Source organism: Canis lupus, chromosome 2 (genome assembly GCF_048164855.1).
Source record: "Canis lupus baileyi chromosome 2, mCanLup2.hap1, whole genome shotgun sequence".
NCBI classification, from domain to species: domain Eukaryota; kingdom Metazoa; phylum Chordata; class Mammalia; order Carnivora; family Canidae; genus Canis; species Canis lupus.
This window is the reverse complement of record NC_132839.1, coordinates 16,631,041-16,656,407: the sequence shown is the minus strand read 5'-3', so window position 1 is coordinate 16,656,407 and position 25,367 is coordinate 16,631,041. Positions and strand designations below refer to the sequence as shown.

General features: G+C 37.0%; 1 protein-coding gene across 25 annotated transcripts in view; it reads right to left on the bottom strand.

The window, feature by feature from the left end:
• ARB2A (ARB2 cotranscriptional regulator A) overlaps positions 1-25,367 on the bottom strand; it is a 413,754-nt gene that overhangs the window by 136,419 nt on the left and 251,968 nt on the right. For 23 of the 25 annotated variants that reach the window (XM_072791456.1, XM_072791470.1, XM_072791354.1 and 20 more), the window contains 2 exons: positions 19,383-19,499; positions 11,555-11,639 (listed from right to left, as the gene is read on the bottom strand). In XM_072791456.1, coding sequence (XP_072647557.1) covers positions 11,555-11,639; positions 19,383-19,499 — 202 coding nt within the window. Of the gene's footprint in view, positions 1-1,719; positions 8,045-11,554; positions 11,640-19,382; positions 19,500-25,367 lie in introns of those variants that run through there. The other 2 variants (XM_072791417.1, XM_072791481.1) reach the window with 1 other exon arrangement.

Below are 25,367 nucleotides of genomic sequence, written 5' to 3'. Positions count from 1 at the left end.
AGCTACTCACAATCATGATAAACCCACAGCTTTTCCTCATAAATGGTGACTTACTACCATTACAGAGTTTGAAATGACAGCATACTCATTCAATTGAAACATGTATCTGAAGTGAAAAGTCAGAGTCTCATACTAGCATGGAAGGAAGGTGGATACTTTCAGAAGATGCACTAACTCTTAGATAGCAGTGGGGGTACCAGTCAATAAAAATGGATGTTGATGAACTAAGAGTTACTCTTGGGTCCTGAAGGAGCTCACCGTATGTCCTTAACTCTCCTCCCCCCATCTATTTCAATGATCATCCTCTTTTTAGTAACAAAGAGAATCTTTGCAACAAACAGAAGACTTTTTGCTAGAGTTCCTTGAGGGGCAAGAATCGTATCTAGCAATCTTTATACTGTTAGAGTCTAGACTAGTGTGTCTAGTACATATTAAGTGCTCAATAAATCTTCGTAGAATTAAGGAACAAATATTTATAGTTTCTTGCCTCAAAAGAACCAAGAATAACTCAAATTTATGGAAAGACATGAGGTTAAGCTCTAATTTTAGGGGAAACAGATTAATTAAAATTATTAGTTGACTAACTGGTAAAAATAACTAAATTTGGGTTTTCTGAAATATAAGCTTTACCACCTGTGTTGATCTGATATGTTTGATATTGTTTCTGAAGAAACGCAAACCAAGTAACTCTGAGAGACTGTTCTTTCATTACATCAGTGCTAAAGAAGTCTACACTACAAAGATTATGGAAGACTATACTTTTCACTATAAAATTCAAGCCACAAGTAGTTTTTTTATTATTTCCCAACTATTGGTTATATATAATCACTTGTATATGTGGCCTTAAATCAACAATCTCTTTTTAAAAGCTTAATCACTTTCCCACTGGAAACTCAGCAGGAAGGGTGTGGCTTCTCTGCCACAAAATTAAAAGGGAAATAAGACCCTAAATTTCTTTGAAGGCAATTTATTAAAAGTAAATAAAAGTTAAAATCTGAAATCCTTCATATTGCTTTTGAAAAATACCTGAAACATTTGCTAAAAAGAAAAGAATCTCTAAGCCAACACTGATTTCAGATGGTTATCAGAAATGTTTAATTTAGGGTCTCTTAACAAAAGTCTCATTTATAGAGATCATTGCTACACAAAGTTTAAAATCATGTTTCTGTTTCTTTGCCCAGAATTTCAACAAGTAACTTATATAGTATTTTGGAAATCAAGAAATTATGTAATACAATTGAATTCTGTCAAGGATTATGCCATGAGATTATTCAAAACGTCTGTAAACTAGCTGGTGTAAGATTTCCTTATTTTGTGGTGTAATATATTGACTACTTGGGGTTAGATACGACCTAAGGGGATATTAACAAACATAATGGACAGAAATACCGTACCAATTCTCAAGGAATATTTAGATATCTACAGGTAAACCAATTCCAATACCTAAAAATTGAACTCATTGATCAAATAAAACTACCTCTCAAAATTTATCACTAAATAGAACTATATTTATCATCAAGTAGAACTAAAAAGGACTATATTCTTAAAGATATAATGAAACAAAGACTTCAAAAAATACCATCCTTGTTTTTCAAGCACTGATAACCAACTGAGAGAGCATCTTGGGATTTTATGAACAGGAAATACTTGGCCTGTTCATGATACCTAATGTTCACTTTGAATTTTCATCTTAGTACCAAAGAATATTTATTTTAGATGTTCCGAATCACTTTTAAAAAGCAATACAGTTTTTCTGAAGGGTTGTATTTTTGGGGTAATTTCACCAGCGGACAGCAGATGTTTTATTGGTGACTTGCTGTCTGAATCTGACAAGACAGAACAGAGACCTTGTGGCTGGAGGGAAGCACATATCACACAGTCGAAGAGGAGTGAGGGCAGTGGACCTAGGCAAACCACACAGGTCAGGCAGGGGCAGGCAGAGAGTGTGGGTTGGGGGAGATGTGATGCCACGGGCTGCCAGACAGTCTCCAGGTGGGGGAGGAAGCCAGGGAGACACAGGAGACACAAACTGTAAGAAAAGTCATACACAGAGACTAAACCAGATGAGAGACAGAGAGTCAGAGGTCAATATACAGACACAGAGAGAACCATCAAGAGCAGTGACCCAGACTGAACTGACAGAGGGAAGGAGAAATAGAGGACAAGTGAAGCACAGACAACCGTGGGAAGGGAGATCAATACTTAATATATAGTAAAAAGGATGAACATATCTGTCTTAGGTCCCCAAATTACTTTTCCAACAATTAGGGACACAACACTAGGAATCATGAGACACTGCTATAGGGACAGTGAAAGTAATAGCTCTTGCAAATGAACTCATAAGATTTTCAAGTACAAATACAAATTCATATTATTTGGTTATTTACCCCATTGCATTCCAAAAATAATTAATTTTTTTTTTTTATCTTTAAAGGGAAGAGTTAGCTTAGTAAAAGGAGAGTTGCCACCTTTACTGCCAAATTCTTCGAAGGATTTTTCACAAATTGGTTCAGAAAGCTGTAAAAAACATGGTGGCTATTTTTAATTTTTTTTTTTTAAAGTGAGATTTCTGAAGTGAAACTAGTTATATTCCCTGTGATTACTGGAAAACTGAAAGAATCAAATGGGAGGAAAATATTGAATCTGATTAAGTATATTATAATCAGGGCAAATATTGGTGATCTATATAAATATATATTTAGGAGGATTATTTTAAATGATTCTTTAATCAGTTATTTCCCCAGAGTCCCTGATTCTAGCTAATTATAATGAATGATTCACTAAAAACACACGAATTTCTGGTGGTCAACTTTTAGAATACTCATCCCTTAGGTTAACTAATAATTATAAGGTAGCATAGAACAATGAATAGGGAAACTAACTGATGAATAACAGCTACAAGGCCAATTCTACAGTAATGAACAAAACTGCCTGAAAAGTGCTATTTAGTTAATGAAAGCATCACTTAAAGGATTAGACTATATAACCTTTGAATGGAAAGAGGAATGCTGTAGTTCTCGAGCAGTACACATAGTGAAAAAATGGTACAGTACTATATATGCTAATACACCTTGAAATTTAAGATCTGTTTACAAAGGCAAAGTATTGATTTTCAATTACCTAATTAATTTGAGCTGTGTCTAAAAACATATTAGACAGCTCAACTTGTCTACACATTCTGAATGACACATCTAGAAGCAATTACTGTTGATTTTTCATTGCTATCTTTAGAAGCAAGTGATTATTCACTAACAAAGAAGAGATATAACTCCTTGGTGTCATTTCCTCAAGATATATTTTCAGCAATAAATTGAAGTAAATATTTAGCAAATATTCAGTATGTTCAGTCAGTGTAAATAGTTAATCTGCACTGTTAAAGCAAAGTACAATCAGGGTTGTGTTAGCAGGTTTTCTACAATTCAAATTCACCTAAAAATTACCAATTTTCCACTTTCTCTTCTGGTGGGGAACGGGGGTTGGCATTTGGTACATGTTATCAACAGCCCCCTTCTTCTACATCCAAACCAAGATGAGGTCATCTAAATATCCTAAGTTTTCAAGCTTAATTCTTAACCCTTAAAAGACATGTACTATGGTTCCCCTTTTTCCTTTTTCTTTTCTTCTTCCTTTTTTTTTTTTTTTTAACATTTATGTTGTTATCTTTCCAATTTTGAGGTGCCCAGATTTACATCAAGTGTTTTAGGTAAAGTGAAATATTAGAGAAAAGCCTGTCTCAAGCTGTGACAAGGACAAGGAAAAGTGAGAGGGATACAAGTTCTGGCAGGAAATAAGTTGACAGGCATCACACCTCTAGACTACACAGATTTAGTGAATCCAGGTTCAGGGATTTCCTTCATGGTAGATGGCAAAATGAAGCTGTGAGGAGTCCGAGGCTTCCATCCTGTGTGCCTGGTGCAAAGTGGTCACAGTATGACACAGTATGTCAAAATACTGATCCCCTCACCCTTCGGGTCAGCCAGGGGTGGCTCTGTCCCTTTACCTCTAGACATGAGCAACCCTGCCTGTGAACTCCAGGGCACCATATAAATGTTATACTTTTCTATAAGTTTTCTATAGGGAAGAGTGGAACACCTTAGTAACTTGTTTATACTTATGCTTTATGGTTACCATAAATCTTAGAGGACTCGTAAAAATGGATCTGACTACAAGGTGAGGTTTTCAAGGACCCAGAACAAGGGAGTGCTGGAGGGAATAGGGGCACAGGTTTCAGAGCTCAGTAGGTAGCCTGGAGTTGAGGAAAGATCTCTAAGGCCAGATAGGCAAATACGGTCTTCATCAGTGGGAGGTGGTAAGAGATCAGGACTAGAAAAAATGTCCCAGAAATGTCATCTTCTCAGGGTGGCCTTCCGTGTCCTCCTCTCTAAAAAGGCAAATCCCTTCTCCCGCTCCCCGGCCCCATCTCCATGTTTCAGGTCCTGCTTTATATCTCTCCTACCAACTCCCACAATCTAACATACTATAAACTTTCCTTGTTTACCTTGTTTATTATTTGTCTCCCCTACTAGAATGTAAGCTCCACAAAGAACCTGTATCTGGTGTAATTCATCACTACATCCCTGGCACCTGGAACAATGTCTAGTCCACAGTAAATACTTGTTGCATCAGCACACACCCAGAGAGGCATGGAAGGAGCACATTCGGAGGACCGTAAAAAGTATATGACACTTAGCAGTAGCCCTTATCCAAACTTAGCCTGTTAGAAAAAGCTGGCAAAGGGCAGCCTGTCGGCCATATGCCAACCAAAGTAAGCCATGTCCAGACCTTTAAGAAGTCAGAAGGTATCAGGGCTCTGTAACTTTCTCTGTTTTCAAACATTTATGTTTTGCTTTCGTCTCACCCTGGGGGACTGCCCCCTCATACACAGCCACAAATTATACTAGCTATTTTTGAGGGGGAGCACATTTGGAACATTTGTAATTTCATCCTTACTGCCATCCCGTGTCTTTTAGCTCTAGTGTGTCCATACTTCTATGTCCTACTTCACATTTTTCTTCCTACTATTAGTTTTCCTTTTGCCTTATTCACTGTAGTTTCTTTCTGTGATGTCGGTTTCTGTGTAATATTTTGTAACCCTTATCCATGTCACAGAAAACACAGGAAAATATGAACGGGTAAGTTATTTGTTGCTTAAAAATTGAGACAGGGAAACGGAAAAGGCAGTATGCCTTGCAAATGCTTTTTCATTCCCATATGATTAAAATAATAGTTTTAAAACAAATGGTAGCCTTAAATTCTAAAATGGTTCGTGAGAATATAGAGGAGTACCACATTAGGTTTTTGCAGTGCTTTCTTTCTGAGGAATTCAAAATAGCCCCCCAGAATCTACAAAAATTGTCCTCATAACACTTCTACAAGAAGAGTGAGGCAGATGTTTGTTATTGCCATTTTATAACAAACACACAAACAACCAAAATGTGGGCTATACCAAAACATAGGTCCTACTAACCTATTATATCATTCTTTGAATAACAATGTTTTTAACTGGCTGATCTTTACCGGTAGGAAACACCATCAATAGAATGAAGCAGGGTAAACAGTCCCTGCATTCAAGATCCCTCAAATACCCACCATTCACCGTATGTTAAGATAACTAAAAAAAAGTCAGAGTTTACTTGAAGTATAGGGTACAACACTGCCAACTCCTCAGTGTGGAGCTGTCAAGTATTACATCTGCTTTTAAAAGAAAAATAAAAACAACATGACTGCCCTGATAATAATTATCAGTGATATTTTAAATATAATTTTAAAAATTTATTGTACCCGTTTTTAAAAATATATATTCATAGATAAATAACACTGATAAAATGAAGCTATTATAAGCAACACATAATTTTTTAATAAAGGGAAACATATTTAGTAATGAAGGAAAAATACAGCATTAAATGTATATGTATTTTTATAGGCAATTTCCCTGCTATAACCATGAGACTTTAGTCAAACAATAAAAGCATATTATAAATTATGAAAAAGTTTATAAATTAGAAAGCTAGAAAAAAAAGGCTTCACTAAATTGAACATAGAGTCTGGATATCCATTACTAACTTGTGCTCAGAGAATTACAGATATTTCAAAGGCACTTCACCAAGCTTTGGTTTTTTCTACTTGAACTTCCTGCCATCACATAACTGCCATCGCCTCAATTAAGTAGGTCATAGAACAGTTTCCTCCTCTCGTCCTTAATTGATTTCCCCCTCTAGCTCCTCTAGATTTCTGGTAATGTTTTCATTATCTCAGTTGCTTTTCATTCCAGTTTGTCATTTTCTCCCTTTGCCTTAGCCTCCACATCCAATATCCTGGCCGTCAGGGAGTGTCGATTCTTCCCGACTCCTATTTCTCATCGCTTCCCTTTCCTCTCTGTTCCCACTGCCACCAGTCCAGTTTATGCCCACAACCCCATACACTTGCTTCATTGTCAGACAGCCTGCTGGTTCTGCCTCTAGCTTCTTGCTCCTCTCTTTTACCCATCTATTAAATTAATCTTCTTCAAAATCTCATTTTGATCATGTCATACTTCTTATTTAGCATTTTTTAAGAAGTGAGGAATCATTGATTTTGATTGAAAACTGTTCAGTTTTTATAAGTTGGCATGGAAAATGCTGGAGGTGCTGGCCCCAACTCTTTTCTCATTTGATGCAATCTAATGATGCCAGTTTCAAAGGGAGGAACCTACCACTAGCAGAGATCGAGGTAACAGTCCCCTACCCCCCTGCCCATTTGTTGTTGTTGTTGGAAAGGAGATAGTCATAAGAAGCTACTACTGTTCACTGCTATGTCCCCAACTTCTAGAATAGTACCTGGAACATCATAAGTGATCAATAAATATATGAGAAATAAATGGATATATGCTGGGGAGTGTATATGAAATCTTTTTATTTAAGCCAATTTGTTGGACTAGAAGGTTACACGGAGTAGCAAATTCTGTCCTAGGAAAAACTTGGTCAGTGAAGAGCTGCAGAGTGAGAAGACTTAGTGATCAAATGATATAGTGATCAAACGTGATAATGAAGAAACTTAATATCTTGTCTCTGATATGGTATACAGCAAAGTCTAATGAGACAGTCAGGGAACTAGGCTAGGGATGAATCATCTTCAATGAACTTTTTTTAGCCTTTTTACAAAGTTGCTCTTAAATCCTAAGGTATCAGAGCAGAGATGAGCCTTATAAGACTTTAGCATCAAAATTAAGTTAAGATGGTTTCTACTTAGGCTTGAGTGAGCACCAAAGCTGAAGTTTAAATCTGCCATATTGATTATTTACTGCTGTGGAATAAATAGCCCCCAAACAGGCAGCTTAAAACAATATATATTTAGCACTTGCAGGTTCTCTGGGTTAGAAATCTGAGTGTGGCTTATCTGAGTAACTGGCTTAGTGTCTCACCATAATCAAGGTGTTGGCTGGGGTTGCAGTTATCTCAAAGCTGATCTGGGAGAGGATCCTCTTCCAAGGTCAAGCATGGGGCTGTGGACAGGTCTCAAGTACTCACTGACTCTTGGCTAGAGACACCAATTCCTTGCCATGGGGGCACAGAGCTGCACAGAGCACCTCACACAGAGCTGGCTTCCATCAGAGGGAGCAAGTGAGAGGACGAGAAAGAGCCAGAGGTCTGCCAACACTCATTGGTCTTACCATGTTCCCTGTTATCCATAAGCAGCAGGCTTCACAAAGTAACTTTCTGAAGTAACTTTCTGAAGACTCAGTTTGATGTCTGCTTAGGTGACAACACCCTGTGGGGCTGAGACAATGTACTCCAGGATGTGTACGTACCCTAAATCAGCATTTAATACATGTGGTATTTCTCCCAGGTCTGGGAATGAAGGGATGGAAATGGGACTGGCTTCTCTTCTGACTACCCTCAGTGACCTACTAACAAAACTGTTGCTTCCCATTCCTATGACTTTAGACTCTGTTGATCTAAAGGTCTTAGTTCCATAGGGAAGAAGGCTTCTATTAAGTGACACAACAATGATTCCATTGAACTGGAAGGTGAGACTGTGGTCTTGCCATTTTGGGCTCCTTATACCACTGAATTAAAAAGGAATGGAAGAGTGTTAGTATATTGGCTGGCATGATGAATCTTGATAACTAAGGGATAATTGAGCTGCTACTACACAATGGGGATAAAGAGGAGTGTGTCTGCAATGCAGGAAATCATCGAGGACACCTGTTAGTACCTCCTGTGATTAATGTCAATAGCAAACTACAACCATCTAACTCAGGCAGGATAGTTAACGGCCCAGCTGCTGCAGGTGTGACGGTATGGGTCAGCCAACCAGGCGAGAACTACAACTAGTTGAGGTGGTTGTTAAGAACAAGGGGAATACAGAATGAAGGTAGTTATAAATATCAGCCAGAAGTACATGGCCAGTTACAAAAATGAGCAATGTAATAGCTATGGGTATTTCTTCCTTATTTTGATTTGAGTACATATATTAAACATTTTTGTTTTCCTCTCTTATTTCCTTATCATTTCATATAAGATATGTCAAAAGTAATTAGCTTTATCTCTCAGTATTTAAATTACAGATATAAATGGTGAGAAGAATGGACATCGGCCAAAGACAATAAAAGGGTTTCATATCCTTTTCTGAGGAAAGGGTTGGTGTGTTTTCATTTGTACATAGGATAGTTGTATCACATGAGGTAGAAGCATGACTTCATTAATGTTTCTCTTTGTAGATTGTTTGGTTTAAGGAGATCTATAAAACTGCCAAGTTGACAAGTGGTGAACTGTAGAGGCTCTATAATGTGTCCATTTGGCTAAGTTGAACCATATTTCCCAGAATTTGTTTTCAAATTATGTGTTTCTATTAGGATGATACATAAAAGAAATTTCTGTGGGACATTTGGAGGGCTAAAGTAAAGCAGTAGCTATTTCTAGCTTATGCATCTTGTTGTTTATCTGCTAGCTCACCTGGTGGCACAAGGCAGTGGCCAGGACTGCACCTGTACTACCTTGCCCTGAATCCCCTTCATCATTTCTGACTCCCAGGCCAGATGCGCATGTAGTTAGCTCCATGACAAAGGACACTGGCTTCTACAGACTTCCACACCACCAAGGTCAGAAGCAAAAATAACTGACATGAGTTTAAGACCATCTTCACATGCTCCAGTTCATGTTTCTGGGGTCTAATTCATTTTTGCTCTCTATCACTTAACATCCATCTTCCCTTAACAAACGTCTGCTCTATAGTTCCAAGCTCCAGCACAGGAGGCAAAGTCAACATTCTTACAGAGCCTGCTTAACCAGCTCTGATCAAATCCTAGGTCAAATCCTTTACTATATATAGTCAATCCTCTTATTTATGGATTCCATATTTGTGAATTCACCTACTTACTAATATTTATTTGTAAACTCCCAAATCAATATGCAGGGTGCTTTTTTGTGGTCATTTATAGATATGCACATGTGCAGAGTAGTGAAAAATCTGAGTTGCCTAGCATGCATTCCTAACTAGGGTCAAATAAGGCCATGTTTTACCTTCTTGTTTCAGTTCTCACACTGTAAATAAGTGTTCTTATTGACATTTAGTGCCATGTTTTTTTTGTGTGTGTGTGTGAGATTTCACTATTTGAAACACCTCCCAAGTACAGTGCTGACATATTAGGGCTTAGCGTACCTAAGCCCTAAGCACTAGTGTTCCTAAGAAGACTGATATGTTTTTTTTTTTTTAATAATTTTCTTTGTATAAGTCTTGAGCTTTTCTTGTTATTTTTTTTATTTAAAGATTTTATTTATTTATTCATAGACACACACAGAGAGAGAGGCAGAGACACAGGCAGAGGGAGAAGCAGACTCCATGCAGGGAGCCCGACATGGGACTCTGATCCCGGGTCCCCAGGATCACACCCCAGGCCGCAGGCGGTGCCAAACCGCTGCGCCACCGGGGCTGCCTGAAGACTGTTATGCCTTATGGAGAAAATGAATGGGGGCACCTGGATGGCTCAGTTGGTTAAACATCTGCCTTCTGCTAAGGTCATGATCTCAGGGCCCTGAGATCGGGTCCCATGTCGAGCTCTCTGCTTAGCAGGAAGCCTGCTTCTCCATCTCCCTCTGCCACTCCCACTGCTTGTGCTCTCTCTCATCAAATAAATAAATAAATAAATAATTTTTTTTTTTTTTTTTTTTTTTTTTTTTTTTTAAAAGGGACGCCTGGGTGGCTCAGTGGTTGAGCATCTGCTTTTGGCTCAGGTTGTGATCCTGGGATCCTGGGATTCTGGGATGCAGTCCTGCATCAGGCTTTTTGCAAGGAGCCTGCTTCTCCTTCTGCCTATGTCTCTACCTCTCTCTCTCTCTGTGTCTCTGATGAATAAATAAATAAAATCTTAAAAATAAAAAAAAAAAAGGAAATGAATGTGTTATACAAGCTTCATTCAGGCATGAGTTATAGTGTTGTTGGCTGTGAGTTCAATGTTACCGAATCAACAACATATATTAAATAAGGTGTCTTTAAGTAGAGACATTCATAAAGCAAGGTTATATACTGGTTGGTTGATGAAAATGTGACCAGAAGCTTGAAGCAACCTAACCTTGTATTCAGTATTCACCAATTCAGCATTGTCAGTGACTTTATAGAACATTACTGCTAATAAAGAGAATCAATTATGTAACATACCTATAATATTCTATATGTATATGTAATTATTATATATAATATATAACATATATAATGTATAATTATATTATACATACACATATACGTATATATATAATAGCATATATATTACCTGTTTCTTATACACAATATATATATGCATATATATAGTAGCATATACATATATGCATATATATATATATACAGTATACATATTATAGTGTGTGTATGTGTGTGTATATATATACATACATATATATGGTTGGTTGAACCCTGACCAACGGACTTGAAAAATCTAGCTTAATGACAGTGAAGCCAAGTTCACATTTAGGTATTAGTGATAATGTAATGCAGTTATAATTGTTCTTTACCTAATATTTGAACCGTTCTCCAAATTACTCCTTTCAAATGGATAGACATGTCTGCTTGCCTAGAATGTCCATCCTGCACATCTTTCTATAGTCCTCATCCTACTGAAAGCATAAGGTCTAGCCAAAAGCTTCTGCATGAAAAATTCTTCTAAAGACCCTAGATCACAGCAGTCTTTCCCCTCTGAACTCACAGCCTTGACTGCTTGTTGTATCCTTGAATTGGTACTCAATCCAAGACAAATATTCTGAGATCTGGCTTAGCTGCCCAGTCCCTGTCTTAACCACGTTTTTATTTACGTACATCTTGTCTCCTGAAGCTTTAGCAGCCAGCTGTCTATATTACTCTCAGATTGCTTCCCCTCTTCATCCCTGCTGTGAGTGTGTTAGTTAGCATTTTCAGTCACTCAACAAATTTCTGGTAGCGGATCAGATCCATGCTGTACGTTACCCATCATTCATTCAAAGAGTCCAGGCAGAACAACATGCTTAATTCACAAGATAGAATTCCACATTTCATTACCATATTTTTTCACCCTAAAAAACCCATACATCTCTCATCAAACACATACCTGCTGAGACTCGGGGACAATCCGGCAGCATGGACTCCACTGATGTGTCTAATGGTTCTGAGCTAGAGACCCAATTACAACAATTCTGCAATGCAATAGAGACAATTTTCTGTTGAAACGTTTTAAAACCAAGACAAACTTTTTAGGCTGCAGAGATTGATTTTTCCTATATAATCAACCACAAGAAGTATATCCAATTTATTTTCCATGTACTATAAAATTTTTCCTTATATAAACAGTATTATTCCTGACCACTGTGGTTGTGGAATAAAGTTTATCTTCTACAATTTGGCAAGTTATCTCTGCTGATATTAAGAAGACATGTAACCTTCTGTGAACCATGATGTAACATGTATATAAGAAAAGGCTAAGATTATAATTAAGGGAAACTGAAAAGGATGGCCATTTTTAACTTTAAGACGGAAATAAATATTATTTTGATCATGTGAAAGAATAGTTTTATTTTTAACCTAGTCTTTGTCTCTGCAATAATAGAACAAATACATTTTGCAGTTACTCCTTAAATATACTTTCTTTTAGTTTTTACTTCAACCTTGTTCAATGAAGGCTGTATCAAGTAGTTCAAAAGAAACACAACCTAGTGAATTGAAGCTGTGTGTTTGAGGACACGAGGCCTTCAATATTAAAATCAATCTTTAAGATACTGACGACTTACTACTCAGACAAATGAAATAAAAATTATGTATATTCCTTCCATACATTTTAAGTCTGTATTTAAAGGCTGGCTTAAAACAATGTGATTAACTTCATATGGCTTTTTAAAAATTTCTAACACACACACACATACACACTGAAATTCCAGACAGATTTTATTTTAAAAGAAATCATCCTATCAATCATGTTGGAAAAATCACTGATTGCTATTCTGGTAAACAAGCATGTATTGTGTATTTTTAGATGCTTGCTGCCCTGGTTGTGCACCATGGAATCCGTCCTCACTGTGGAAAGATCCTTGACTGGTAGATCAAGTGTCTTATTGTATTTCCTTAATTCATTCTGTCTGGAAGAAGATGTCAGCTGTGTTGCAGTGAGGAGAGAATTTCAAAGGCCCCAGTCCCCACCAATAAAGGCCGAGGAATGGCTTTTGAATAGATTTGTCAAGGCAACCCTACTGTTCTGGGACCAGGGAGAGCAGGAATAACATAAAGGAAGGGTTGCTGTATGAGATTAGAAAGTGAAGTTCACAAAGCATGGCAGATTTTTGTAAGAAACAGTAGATCAATGAAACTATTGAACTGTGTGGAAAAAAAAAAAAAAACCATGAAAACAAACACAACATCTAGTAATGTTCTTAAATGCTTTCTCTCTTTTTACATTTAAAATGGATAAAATATTAGTATTTTTATGTATAACAAAAGCTTGATGGTTTAAATTGAATATGTATTCTATAACTTGCGTGCACTCCTAATCTTAATTAGCAGCTGAATGCAAAATTATACAATGTGAGAGAACAGAAATTATAAAAGAAATTGGGTTTTAGAAGATATTTCATACATTCGAAATAAGTAAAATTAATATTACTATTGATAGAATACCACATCACAGAGTTCTAGATAATGCAGAAGATTAGCACACAATTAGCCAGCTTTTATATACAATGTGACACTTGCTTGTAAGAAATAAGTATTCTCCAAAGTAGTGTCAAGATATGTAAATGGATGATTTGTTTTATCATTCATCACAGCCCCTAATAAATTCAAAAATCATGACTTCTATAGGTACTAAAAATAGGCTCCCAATGATACAGGGAGATAGCTTCAATGAAGAATGACTTTCTCTTTTTCTCTCTTTCTCTTAAACAATTCAGTCTTTTCAATGACAGCAATTAGCACTACCGACAGACAGGCAGCGATTAGGTATATATTTTAATTATTATTCATCCTAGTAGTACCTCCAAATCTGATGGAAGTTGGCTATTACCCAGGTGATATGTCAGTCTTAATTCTGCTCACCTATACTTCATGTATGTAAAACTACGTCTTATAGGATATTTCTGGTATTAATAAAAATGATGGTACATTACAATATGTTGGTAATTAATCACCTTCTAACTCGTTACCACTGCCTTTAAAAAGCTGAATAAAATGGACTTTATCCAGGTCACCTCTAACTCAAACACTTAAAACAAAAGATAGGTTAACATTTAGGGTTCTGAAATTTCAGTTTTTATCTAGGCAGATGTTTAGGCTTTCATTTCTCATTAAAACAGGACAGAAAATAAATACCTTAAAAAGTGAGTATGTCCCAAAGTTCTCTGGAATGACAAAGGAAGGGCCTGTGTAGGATTGTAAAGGCTTGGCATCATAAGTTTGATGAGTGTCGTGTACATGTGTGTGCTTGCGTGTGTAACATTTTTATCTCACTGGGAAAAACATGTAGAGAAAAGGGCAGAACAAGATAAAAATGTTTGTCATATGACAGTGTAACAAAATAACACAAATGTGCTTGGAAATACACATAAAGAAAGAAATATGAGAAAGACATATAGCCTTTACACATAAATTCAATCTGCCTGAAATTCCATCATATCAGATCCAGCTTCCTATTCTGAGATGCATTTCTATAGATTAAAAACCAAATCTCTTTTACTGTTTTTCTAATGTTTATTCTATCCCTCTTCTCAGTGGCTCACTTTGCCTCCACCTCAGCTCTTCAGTCGAGATGGACACTAGCAGAGCGTCCAGGACGGCAGAGGTGCTGAGAAAGCCCTCCCTAAGTAAATGCAAAACATGCTAGTGTGTTCTAAGCAGATCTTATTCTCAGGTGCCCTGAGCAGACCGTAAGGCATGGTGTACTACAGATTAAGAGAGGCATGTCTGTCAAATGTAGTCCTGCCTCATCCCAACCAACAAGCAGAGAGAAAGAAGCCCTTGACCAGAGCCAAGAGTTTGGGAGGACCATGTAACTAAAGTTTCTCTGTGTCTGAGGGGAAAAAAAATGGCAATATAGTGTTTTTTAGAGTTAAGTGTTCTCAATTTAAAGGTCTTTTACTCTGAAATTATGAACGTAACAGTTTTTTTTTGTGGTTGTAAATTGTCTTCTTTGTGAAATCCAAAATGTTGGGAACTATTAACCTAAAGTAGAAGTGCCTGTAGGCCATAGTGCTGAGCGGCCCTCTTTGACAACTGAACCAAGGGCTGACAATATTTCAGTGTAGTTATGAAATGAATTAAGATTTTTAAGAAGAAGGGATCCCTGGGTGGCGCAGCGGTTTAGAGCCTGCCTTTGGCCCGGGGCGCGATCCTGGAGACCTGGGATCGAATCCCACGTCGGGCTCCCGGTGCATGGAGCCTGCTTCTCCCTCTGCCTATGTCTCTGCCTCTCTCTCTCTCTCTCTCTCTCTCACTGTGTGACTATCATAAATAAATAAATAAAATATTTTTAAGAAGAAGATTAAAAAAATGAAGAAGATTAGAACTTAGTATACTATGTTTAAAGAGAAAAACATGTAGTAGGTATCCTATGCCAAGTATTTTGAGATATATTTGCTGCCCTGGGTGAATTTAGGTTCTTATTAATTTTTATTTGTCTGAGATCCACCAGTGCCATAGAGGTAGAGATTCAAAATGGAAGGCATTGTGTCCTCAGACAAGAACAACTATGATTCACTAGGTTGTGTTTCCAGGACTGCCTGCCATTCAGAGCTGATGATGCTAAGTAAGGGTTCATGATAGCTTTGTAGAACCATACATCTGGCTTGGCTGGAGACTTTCAGAGGCCAGGGATATGTCAGGAAATAACATTCACCCTCTCAGCCTTTATAAAAAGAATAAAAACTATGTATTTCAAGTGCACAACATGATGATTTGATATACATTATGAAATGATTATTGCTATCGAGCTAATTAACATATTTTCTCACAGAGTTACCATTTGTGTGTGTGTGTGTGTGTGTGTGTGTGTGTGTGTGTGCTGTGAGAGAACCTGAAATCTATTCTCTTGTTAGACTTCTAGTATTCAGTACTGAATAGAGGAAATCAGTACTGAATATAGTCATCATGCTATACTGCTATACATTGGGTCTCTAGACTTACGCATCCTCATAGATGCAACTTTGTACTCTTTGACCAGTATCTCCCTATTTACCCCACTGGTCATCACTGTTCTATTCTGTTTCTATGTATTCCATCTTTTTAGATTCCACATATAAGTGTGATTGCATAGTATTTTTCATTCTGTGTTTGGTTTTTTATTTTACCTACCACAATGTCCTGCATGTCCATCCTCACCCACTTTACAGTCCTGGAGTTTAAGGTAAGAAGTGTCTTTTAGCAGCTGCCTTAGGCTACATTTTACCTCTCGTCATGAATCATGGTTAAGTATGTATGCTTGGTCTTCTGTTTGGAGTAGTTTTCACTCAGAGTAATTACCAAAAGTAGCCCTCTCTGACCTTCTTTCTTTAAAAGAAATTGTTATTCTAAAATTATATAAGAATATAGTACTTAACCTTCTTTCTGTATATTAATTGCTGAAATTTAAAAAGAGTAAATCAGCTTTTTATAGTAGATGAATAGTTAACATCAATACCTTTATCACATTAACTTAAATATGCTTACAAAACAAAAAGCAGTTTTACTAATTTGCAGTATAAGAAGAATGACTAAGCACTTTGTGTCCTGTCCTATTTCCAAATTTAAAGTGGTGTTTGGTGAAATAATGGAGCTAATGGTTAAGAGGCCAAAAGCACTGAAGCTTCATCTGCAGCCAGACCACTATTTTAATGGTCAGCATTCCAGTTTAGTGAAGTTGTTTTTCTTGGGAGACACATTTGCAAAATATCTCAGATTGTGACCTGATTGTAACTGAAGCTGGAGCAAGAGGCAGTGGGAAGTGGGATGCTGAGGGATACAAAAGTCACCCTTCCACATCCTGCTCCCAACCCACCTGCTCAAGATCATAGCCTTTTCTATTTACTGAACCCATGACTGTTTGTTCTTCATTATTTCAAGGGGTCATGCAGAGGGGACAAGGATATCTGGCCTAGGCTCCTATAGTCTCCATTTTTGTTCTTGTTTTAGGGAGGTGCTCTGAGCAGGGATAATTTCAAAGCTCCATCAACAATGACCTAATAACTTTTATCTTTGGTATACTATAGTATTTTCCATATTAATACATTTTATTTTTTAATGTAGTGCCATTTGCTTTTCAAGAGGTTTTCTTCTTGGTTGTCACCTTTGATTCTCATAATAGTTCATGAAGTAGATGGAATTATTATCTGTAATTCACAATTATGAAACAGGCCCAGAATGATCGAGTGGTTTTCCCAAGACAATAAGCCTTAGTGTAGAGTACCTGGTGTATGTTAGATTTCAGTTATTGATTTGCCTAGTGAGTGACTAAGCCAGAATCATTATCAAAACCCAGTTCTTCTAACTCCTTGCTCTGAATTACTACCCTTTGGTAAGGTATTTTGAATATGTAAATAATCCATAAAACAAAAGAATACAATTCATATAATTTAATGTTACTTTGGGGCAAGAAATATTACATGACAACACTGAGAGCTCCAATTTATTGAACTCCTTTAAAATACCCATGTCCATGGTGTTTCTTTACATATGTTATTTCCCAATCATATTTGCAAGGTAGGTATTATATTTTACAGATGAAAAAAGTGAAATCTCAAAGAGATTAATAATGTCCCCAAGATTACACAGTTAGGTAAGTGACTGAGTTGGGGTCTGAATTTTGGTATGTCATAATAAAAAATTCTTCATGCTGTTTCATGCCTCAGGCATAACTGAGGGAATAAAAGAACTATTCAAGAAGTAGGTCATTTATAAAATTATATAATATTTAAAAGATTTATAAAAGCTATGCTTGCAAAGAAATTAATGAGAGCTTTGATTGAATTAAGATGAATTTAACTATTACCTATTTCAGTCAAACGAAAAAATGCAGACAATATATTCTAATTTTTGAAGGCAGTACCTAATCCAGTCTTAGTTACAAAGGGTTAAAGAAGTAAATCTACCATTGAGAACAAACTGATGGTTACCAGAGGAAGGTGGGTGGGGGTATGGGGGGAATAGGTGATGGGGATCAAGGAGGGTGATATATGGAAGTGTTGAATCACTATCTTGTACACCTGAAACTAATATAACACTGTATGTTAACTAACTGGAATTTGGATAAAAACCTAAAAAAGAAGTAAGTCTAAATAAATTTCGTTATATTTGTCACCTGGAATGAGACATGAAGAATTCCCAATTAAAAGATGATGAACAGGGATGTTTCTAGTTTGGGATAAATACTAAATTCCATATTGGTTATATGTGGGGGAAAATGTGCATTTATTCAACCTTACTACTTATATAATGCTGGGAGCTGTTTATGTGTCCACATGTTCAGATAAATACCACAAAAAAAAGTATAGGCATGAAAAATGCAAAATTTCTCTTGAAAAAAAAATTTGACCCTTGGAAAAGACAATTAGGGATATAAACTGTGAAAGGAGAAATATGAAAAGCAATGTGGTCAGAAAACACCTTGGTGTTAGAGCACATTAAAAGCCTACCTTTACATATTTATAACATTATGAGGAATGGAATAAAAATATTTTAGACTTTTGTACAATTAAAGTACTTTTTCTTTCTCTCTCTCTTTTTAAAAAGATTTTATTTATTTATTTGAGAGAGAGTACAAGCGAGAGCACAAGTAGAGGGGAGAGACAGAAGTACATTCCCCACAGGGCTCAATCCCAGGACCTTGGAACCATGACCTGAGCCGAAGGCAGATGCTTAACCAACTGAGCCACCCAGGTGCCCCAAAAGTACTTTTCCTAATGGATAAGAACAACAACAGTGAAAATAGACTGGTAATATTATGCTTATTCCACTATGGGATTATATAGCTTAGTCCTATTTATTCAAAACTCTTCCCAAACATTAACTCTTTGGTCTGTAGAGTGCACTATAAGGGCTTATAGAAGTTACCCACCATACCTATGGTAAGGGGTCAGCTGGATAAATATCTGGGTATTCTATCAAGAAAAAGTGGGAGAAAATCAGGAAGGTCAACTAGTTCTCATATATAGAAATATATAATTTGACCAAACAATTGATATAGCACGGTGTGGATGATGTCAATTGCTTATACTATCAGAAAGCTAAATAGAAATAATGAAGTTTCAGCTGTATATCAATAACCCAAATAAATAATGGGTTGAAAGCTTAAAAAAAAAATGGGAGCATGTTCAATGAGTCAGGAACTGATGAGCTCACCAGCCCTTAGGGATGGTGAAAAGAGGCTTTCTTAGCCTGAGGCTGGACCATGACCAGCCCTTGGTTTCTTGGAGCCCCAGGTTCCGTGTGGCAAAACACTATTTCAGCTTTTTACTTCTCCCCCTACTGGCAGTAGTGAGCCAGTCCATTTAAGAGTGGCACATACTGACCACCTTTTAAGAAAAGGATGAGACCCAATGGTACTTTAAGCTTCTTTCTTGTCACTGAGCAGCACCAATGCTAAGCAGCTGGTAGAAAAATTAAAAATCAGGGAATGAGAATCTAACAGATCATGACCTTCTTTGGCCAGTTTCTACTGTATGCTGCTTGCGTACATAACAGTCTTTAGAATGCCCCCCCCCCCAAAAAAAAGGGCGGGGGGGGGAAGGACTTTCAAAAATGTATTTGTTCTTCAGAAGGGTTTTCTATTATTATTACAACCATGTCTACTTTTTTCTCTTCTCTCTAAATGTTCTGCCTCTAGAAAGGGAGTTTGGGGGCGGGAGGTGATATAAGTTGGTGGGGGCTCAAGATATAAAGGCTCACACTCATTCATCTCAGCGTTGAAAAAAATCTAGTCTCACCTCTCTCATCCATTCTCGAATCGTTTTGCCTGCTTCTTGATGCCACACATTGTGAACAGAGTCTGTCAACGCCACAGCAGTTACCTTACTTTTTACATCTGCTTCTCGTTGAATCATCTGTTTTAAAAAAGGAAAATAAAATATTGGCTATAATTTTTTCTCTACTGGGTGCAGCCTGCTTAGTCATAGATAATAATATATTAAAACTGAAAAAGCAACATGCATTTCTTGTTCAAAGTTACTCTTTTCTATCCTGAACGCATGCCCTCTTCCTGTCCAGAGATGTGAAAAGACCTAATATTTTCTTTTAAAAAGATAATACCACTTAAGTCTTAGAACTACGCAGCTCTATTATTTTCCATGTGGTTTGACAATTCAAGGATTAAAGGGATCACAGGGGAAAAAAGGAGGAATCCCTGAGGGTTTCTTTTACAACTTTCTCCCACCACTTCCTATTTCAGTGCTTCAGGGAAGTTAGTACCCGGGGCTCACTGTTAGCTACTTAGGACTAACTTCTACTTCTTTTCAGTAGATGGCATGTCAGTAATGAAAGATATCTTGCTTTGACTTCTCCGATATAACTAGCCTGCTCTTCCACACAGCCTTGTAATTCCTGGGTGTTTTAAATGCCTACAAATATCTTTCTCTTCAAAGCCTATTAATATCATTTTGCTTCCTAATATATTTCTTTATGTCGACAAACTTCAGCATTACACTCTAATGTCTTTCTTTAGAATATTGTTTCTATAAAATTTAATGGTTCTAAAATTTAAGAGAGAGCCACTTGTTTTGAAGAAACTGAAGAATTCATCAGTGGTCTGCTAGATAAAGGAAGTGAAAAATAATAGTTCCACATCAAAAGAATCATAAAAGGTTTTAATCTGCTAAGACAATGGACTCTAATTTGACACAAGTAGATGAAAGCTTAATAAAAAATTACATTTAAAATATAGTATGTAGTATCCTTAAATTTTATAGCCATGCCCTCATCGTTTCTCGGAATCAAATGTCTTTTCTCCCACTAGAAAAGAGCAATTTCTCTATCATTTGCTATTAATTTTTCTGAATTGTCTATCAAAAGTATGTTACTGCATTTTTAAAAGGTAAGAATTCTGAGTGGTGATGATAGCTCATACAGTGAACACTGAAAGCCACACTTCTAATACTGAATGATGCCTGTTGGCATTCTGAATGAAAATGTCTCTCTCAAGTAAATTTCTTCAAATCCTGCATATGCATTCCCCTCTCACTGAACACCACCTAATGGGAATCTAATTCACTGTTAATGCTGCTTCAGCAGAATTTCTACACCTTACATATTTGGGCCTTGTGTTTTCTGCTTATAAAATGTGGAAATCTTAAGATCAATGTTGCTTATCAACATCATAATATTATTGCAGAAATTCACCTTGCAGTATCAATAATATTTCTAAAAGCACAAAATAATACTCTAATTCAATACTTCACATTCATTATTAAGTAGTTTGCTACCTTCTCCTAGATTTTATTTTAAAAACAGATTTTCATCCATAAAAAAAGGATGAGACTGTGCCATTTCAGATGACACGGATGGACCTAGACAGTATTATGCTAAGTGAAATGAGTCAGACCGAGAAAGCCAAATACCAAATGATTCCACTCATATATGGAACATTAAAAAATGAACAAACAAAAAGCAGAATCGGAACTACAAATACCAAGAACAAACTGAGGGGAGGTGGTGGGGGGCTGGGCAAAATGGGCAAAGGGGAGAAAGAGCTACAGGCCTCCAGTTATGGAATGAGTAAGTCATGGGGATAAAAATCACAGCATAAGGAACACAGTCAATGACACTGTAATAGTGATGTAATGGGACAGATGGTAGCTATACTTGCAGTGAGCATAGCATAATGTATAAACTTGTCAAATCACCAAGTTATACACCTGAAACTAATGTAACATTGTGCATCAAAAGTACTCAAAAAGAATAATAAACTAAAGCTACCTTAAAAGAATAGATTGTCATGGATCACGTTGGCACTAGAATATAAAAATTTAAACCAACAATTGATAATAAAACTAAAAATTCGACAATAGTGAATCCCCCTGGCTCATGAAGAACTTACATGTCCTTACTCTCATTTTCTAAACAGTAACACTTTTTAAAGATCTAGAGCGCCTGCTGCTAAAGTTACAAAATAAGAGCATGCTCTTCTGGTATTCTAAGAATATGTCTGCATTTTTAAATATTTGCCCTGGATTTTGTTGTGCTTGTTGTTAACATATGCTGACTTATGTAAGGTGGTTGTATCTGAAGAAACAGAATATTGAGAACCATTTGTGAAATGATATCAAATTAAGATTCGAATAGGCTGAGGATTTAGTACAAAAGTAGAAAATCTGAGAATTAAAATTATACAAACTTGGAAAAATATACAATTGTTAGATGTTCTACAAGAGAATAAAACCTTTGGTCTATTTTTCTATCTGGCTGACATTTTATACAATGGATGTGATGCTGTACAACTTTTTTTCACATCACATCAAATGATGTTACAATCCAGTATATTTCTTACACTGTCCCTTCCAGTTTAAAAATCACTTTCATATTGTTAGAGATGGAGAATGATCAGATTCTAGAGGATCTCAACAATGAAGAGCTATCTCCAAAGAACCCTGGACAAATATCTGAGGAGCCTTGGTAGTGCAGCCCGTTAAGCGTCTGACTCTTGGTTTCAGCTCAGGTCATGATCTCAGGGTTCTGGGATTGAGCCCTGTGTCCAGCTCCACTTGGAGTTTAAGCTCAGCTTGAGGTCTGCTTCAGAGTCTCTCCTTTCTGCCCCTCCTGTTTATGCATGCTCTCTGACTCAATTAAATAAAAATTTTTAAAAGATTTTATTTTTCTTTATTCATGAGAGACACAGAGAGAGGCAGAGATAGGCAGAGGGAGAAGCAAGCTCCCTGTGGGGATCCTGATGTGGGACCCGATCCCAGGACCCCAGGATCACGACATGAGCCAAAGGCAAACATTCAACTGCTGAGCCACCCAGGCATCCCTAAATAAATCTTTAAAAAAGAGAAGAATTTCAAATATCTGACTGTTTAGGAGTGATAGACTGTTTTTCAGACTATTTACCTCTATTCCAGCCTTGCTGCAACCTGGCTGCAGTTGCCATCTCTGTCCAAAGCCTCTGCTTCTTGTATTTGTCAGCTTGGTTTAGAGCCCTTCTGTCTCTTACTGCCTCTCCTGGGAGCGAGCACCGATGAAGAATGCTGGGGCAAAGGGGCACCTGGGTGGCTCAGCTGGTTAAGTGTTTTCTTGCAGCTCAGGCCATGATCCCAGCATCCTGGGATGGAGCCCTGCATCGAGCCCCGCATTGAGCCTCACATCAGGCTCCTTGCTCAGCAGGGTCTGCTTCTCCCTCTCCCTCTGCTCCTTCCCCAGCTTGTGTGTGGACAATCTCCCTCTCAAATAAATAAAATCTTAGACAAACCATGAGAGACTATTAACTTTGGGAAACAAACTGAGAGTTGTTGAAGGGGAGGTGAGTAGGGGGATGAGGTGACTGGCTGACGGGCATTAAGGAGAGCAGTGATGTGATCAGCCCTGGATGTTATACTATATATTGGCATATTGAATTTTAATAAAAAAATAAAATCTTAAAAGAATGGTAGGGAACAGCAATCGTGGGGGTAGAATGAATGCAGGAACCAAGATTGCTTAAGAGACAGACCCTAGATGGAATATATGGGTGGAGGTGCAGCTGGGCAGGAAAACAACTTCTATAAGAGAAGACTATAATAATCTGGAAAACACAGAAATCTGGAAGGGAGGAGGCCATATTACTAAAGTCCTACTATACGTCAATCTAATGTGAAGATTTTTATTGTTGTTGTTGTTGTTGTTGTTGGAAGATGTTTTTTATTAGGATCCATGGATAGGAACTCCTTTGAAATTCCTTGCAAAATTGTGTCTGGACATTATAGGAATATTTTTCTCGAAGAGGACCTTTAGCTTTCATTAGATTCTTTTTTTTATTTTAAAGATTTTATTTATTTATTTATTCATGAGAGACACAGAGAGAGACAGGCAGAGACACAGGCAGAGGAAGAAGCAGGCTCCATGCAGGGAGCCCAATGTGGGACTCGATCCCAGATCTCTAGGATCACACCCTGGCGAAAGGCAGGACTAAGACGCTGAGCTACCCAGGCTGCCCATCATTAGATTCTTAAAGGCATTTTAGTCACTAAAAATAGTACGACCCTGTGATTTCAATGTCTCCATATATTCTTGAATGAACTATGAAGTACCTGCCAAATGAACTCTTCAAACAATTAAGATCAATTTTACACCTATACCAATCTTTCAAAAATAAAGGATGGCCTTCCATTTTTTGTATAACATTCTTGGTAACATTAGTTGAATAAAAGTGACAAAGAAAGTTGATATCCCATACATCAACATCTCAGTTTCATGGCTTGATATTCCAAACATCAACATCTGAAAGTTTTATGGCTTAATAAGTAGAATCTGATAAAATTATTATTAAAATATTGTGTTTATTTGTGTGTATATCTATATCTAAGTAGCATTACACAAATTTAAAAATGAATACATAGTCATTCTTACTTTATTCTGAAATAATATTAAAATGTATGTAAAACTTGTATTATTTTTCCCATCTGTGGAGGAGAAAATTGGTTGAGGCTCAGAAACTGGTTAAGGGCCACACAGATACAAAAGAATACAACTCTGAATTGTCTATGCCTTTAAGTCCTGTTTTCTTTCATGTGTGTCATATGGGGTCTATTTCTCAGTAATATATTATAGTACTCTTACCTAAAAGAACTCATTTGATTAATCCTTTTTAGTATTTCAGTAATACAGTACTTCCTTGACTTGGACATTTATTTTATTATTATTTTTAGATTTTATTTATATGAGAAGGAGAGAGAGAGAAAACACAAGTGAGGAGGGGGTGGAGGGAGGAGCAGACGCCCCATTGAGTAGAGAGCCCGTTGATTGGGGCTCCATCCCATACTCCAGGATCATGACCTAAGGCTAAGGCAGATGCATAACTGACTGAGCCACCCAGGCTTCTCTGACTTGGATAAAAAAAAAAAAAAAAAAATCCAAATCCAAATCCAAATCAGTAAGGAATGCTGAAATTCTAAAAACCATGCCAAGATAGAAATTAGTCATGTGGAAAACCAGACTATCAATAGCATTTAAAAATTATTATTATGGCTCTAAAATAAAATGATGTCTAGGATATGAGGGAAAACTAGATATTTCCATAAATCATACTGATGATTTGAGAATTAATACAAAATGTGTTGCTGTCACCTGAAATTTTTCTTTCCCCCTCTTAATTCGATCTCTCTCTTCAAAGTCCTCTCACCTTAGCTTCTACACAATTAATCTGCTCTTTCCTTCTGTGCATTACATGTTACCAGTCTGACAAAAGCTTAACTAACCCAATAAATATGAAGTACTTTGAACAGATTAAAAACATATACCATCTGTATACAGGCTCATCCTACTATGAAATTTTTTGATGGGAGTTGAAGTTGAGAGGAAAAAAAATCTCCTTGTATTGTTTTCCTCCAGAGTAAGATTCTAAACATTAAGTAACAGTAACAAGATAAGAGAGTTTATCAGAGCCTAAGAGTATTTGGTGGGATGAAAAGCAGAGGACCAGAGAGATGGTGTGGGAGGGCCAGAGTCCATAGCATCTACCTCTGCTCCCCTCCATGTACACTACTGGCCAGGCCTTCCTGCCACCATCTCTCCCCCGACATTACACAGACTGCTTCTGTCCACCCAACTTGCCTCACCATGCTTTCTGCAAGGCCTCAAATGGGGCACTTGCCTACCATCTTCACAAGTACCTGGCCAAATATAAATACCTCATGTCCCCCTAAAAGTGTAATTCCCTTTTTGTACCTATTTGGTTTTTTGTTTTTTTTAGGTTTTATTTATTTATTTATTTGAGAGAGAGAGAG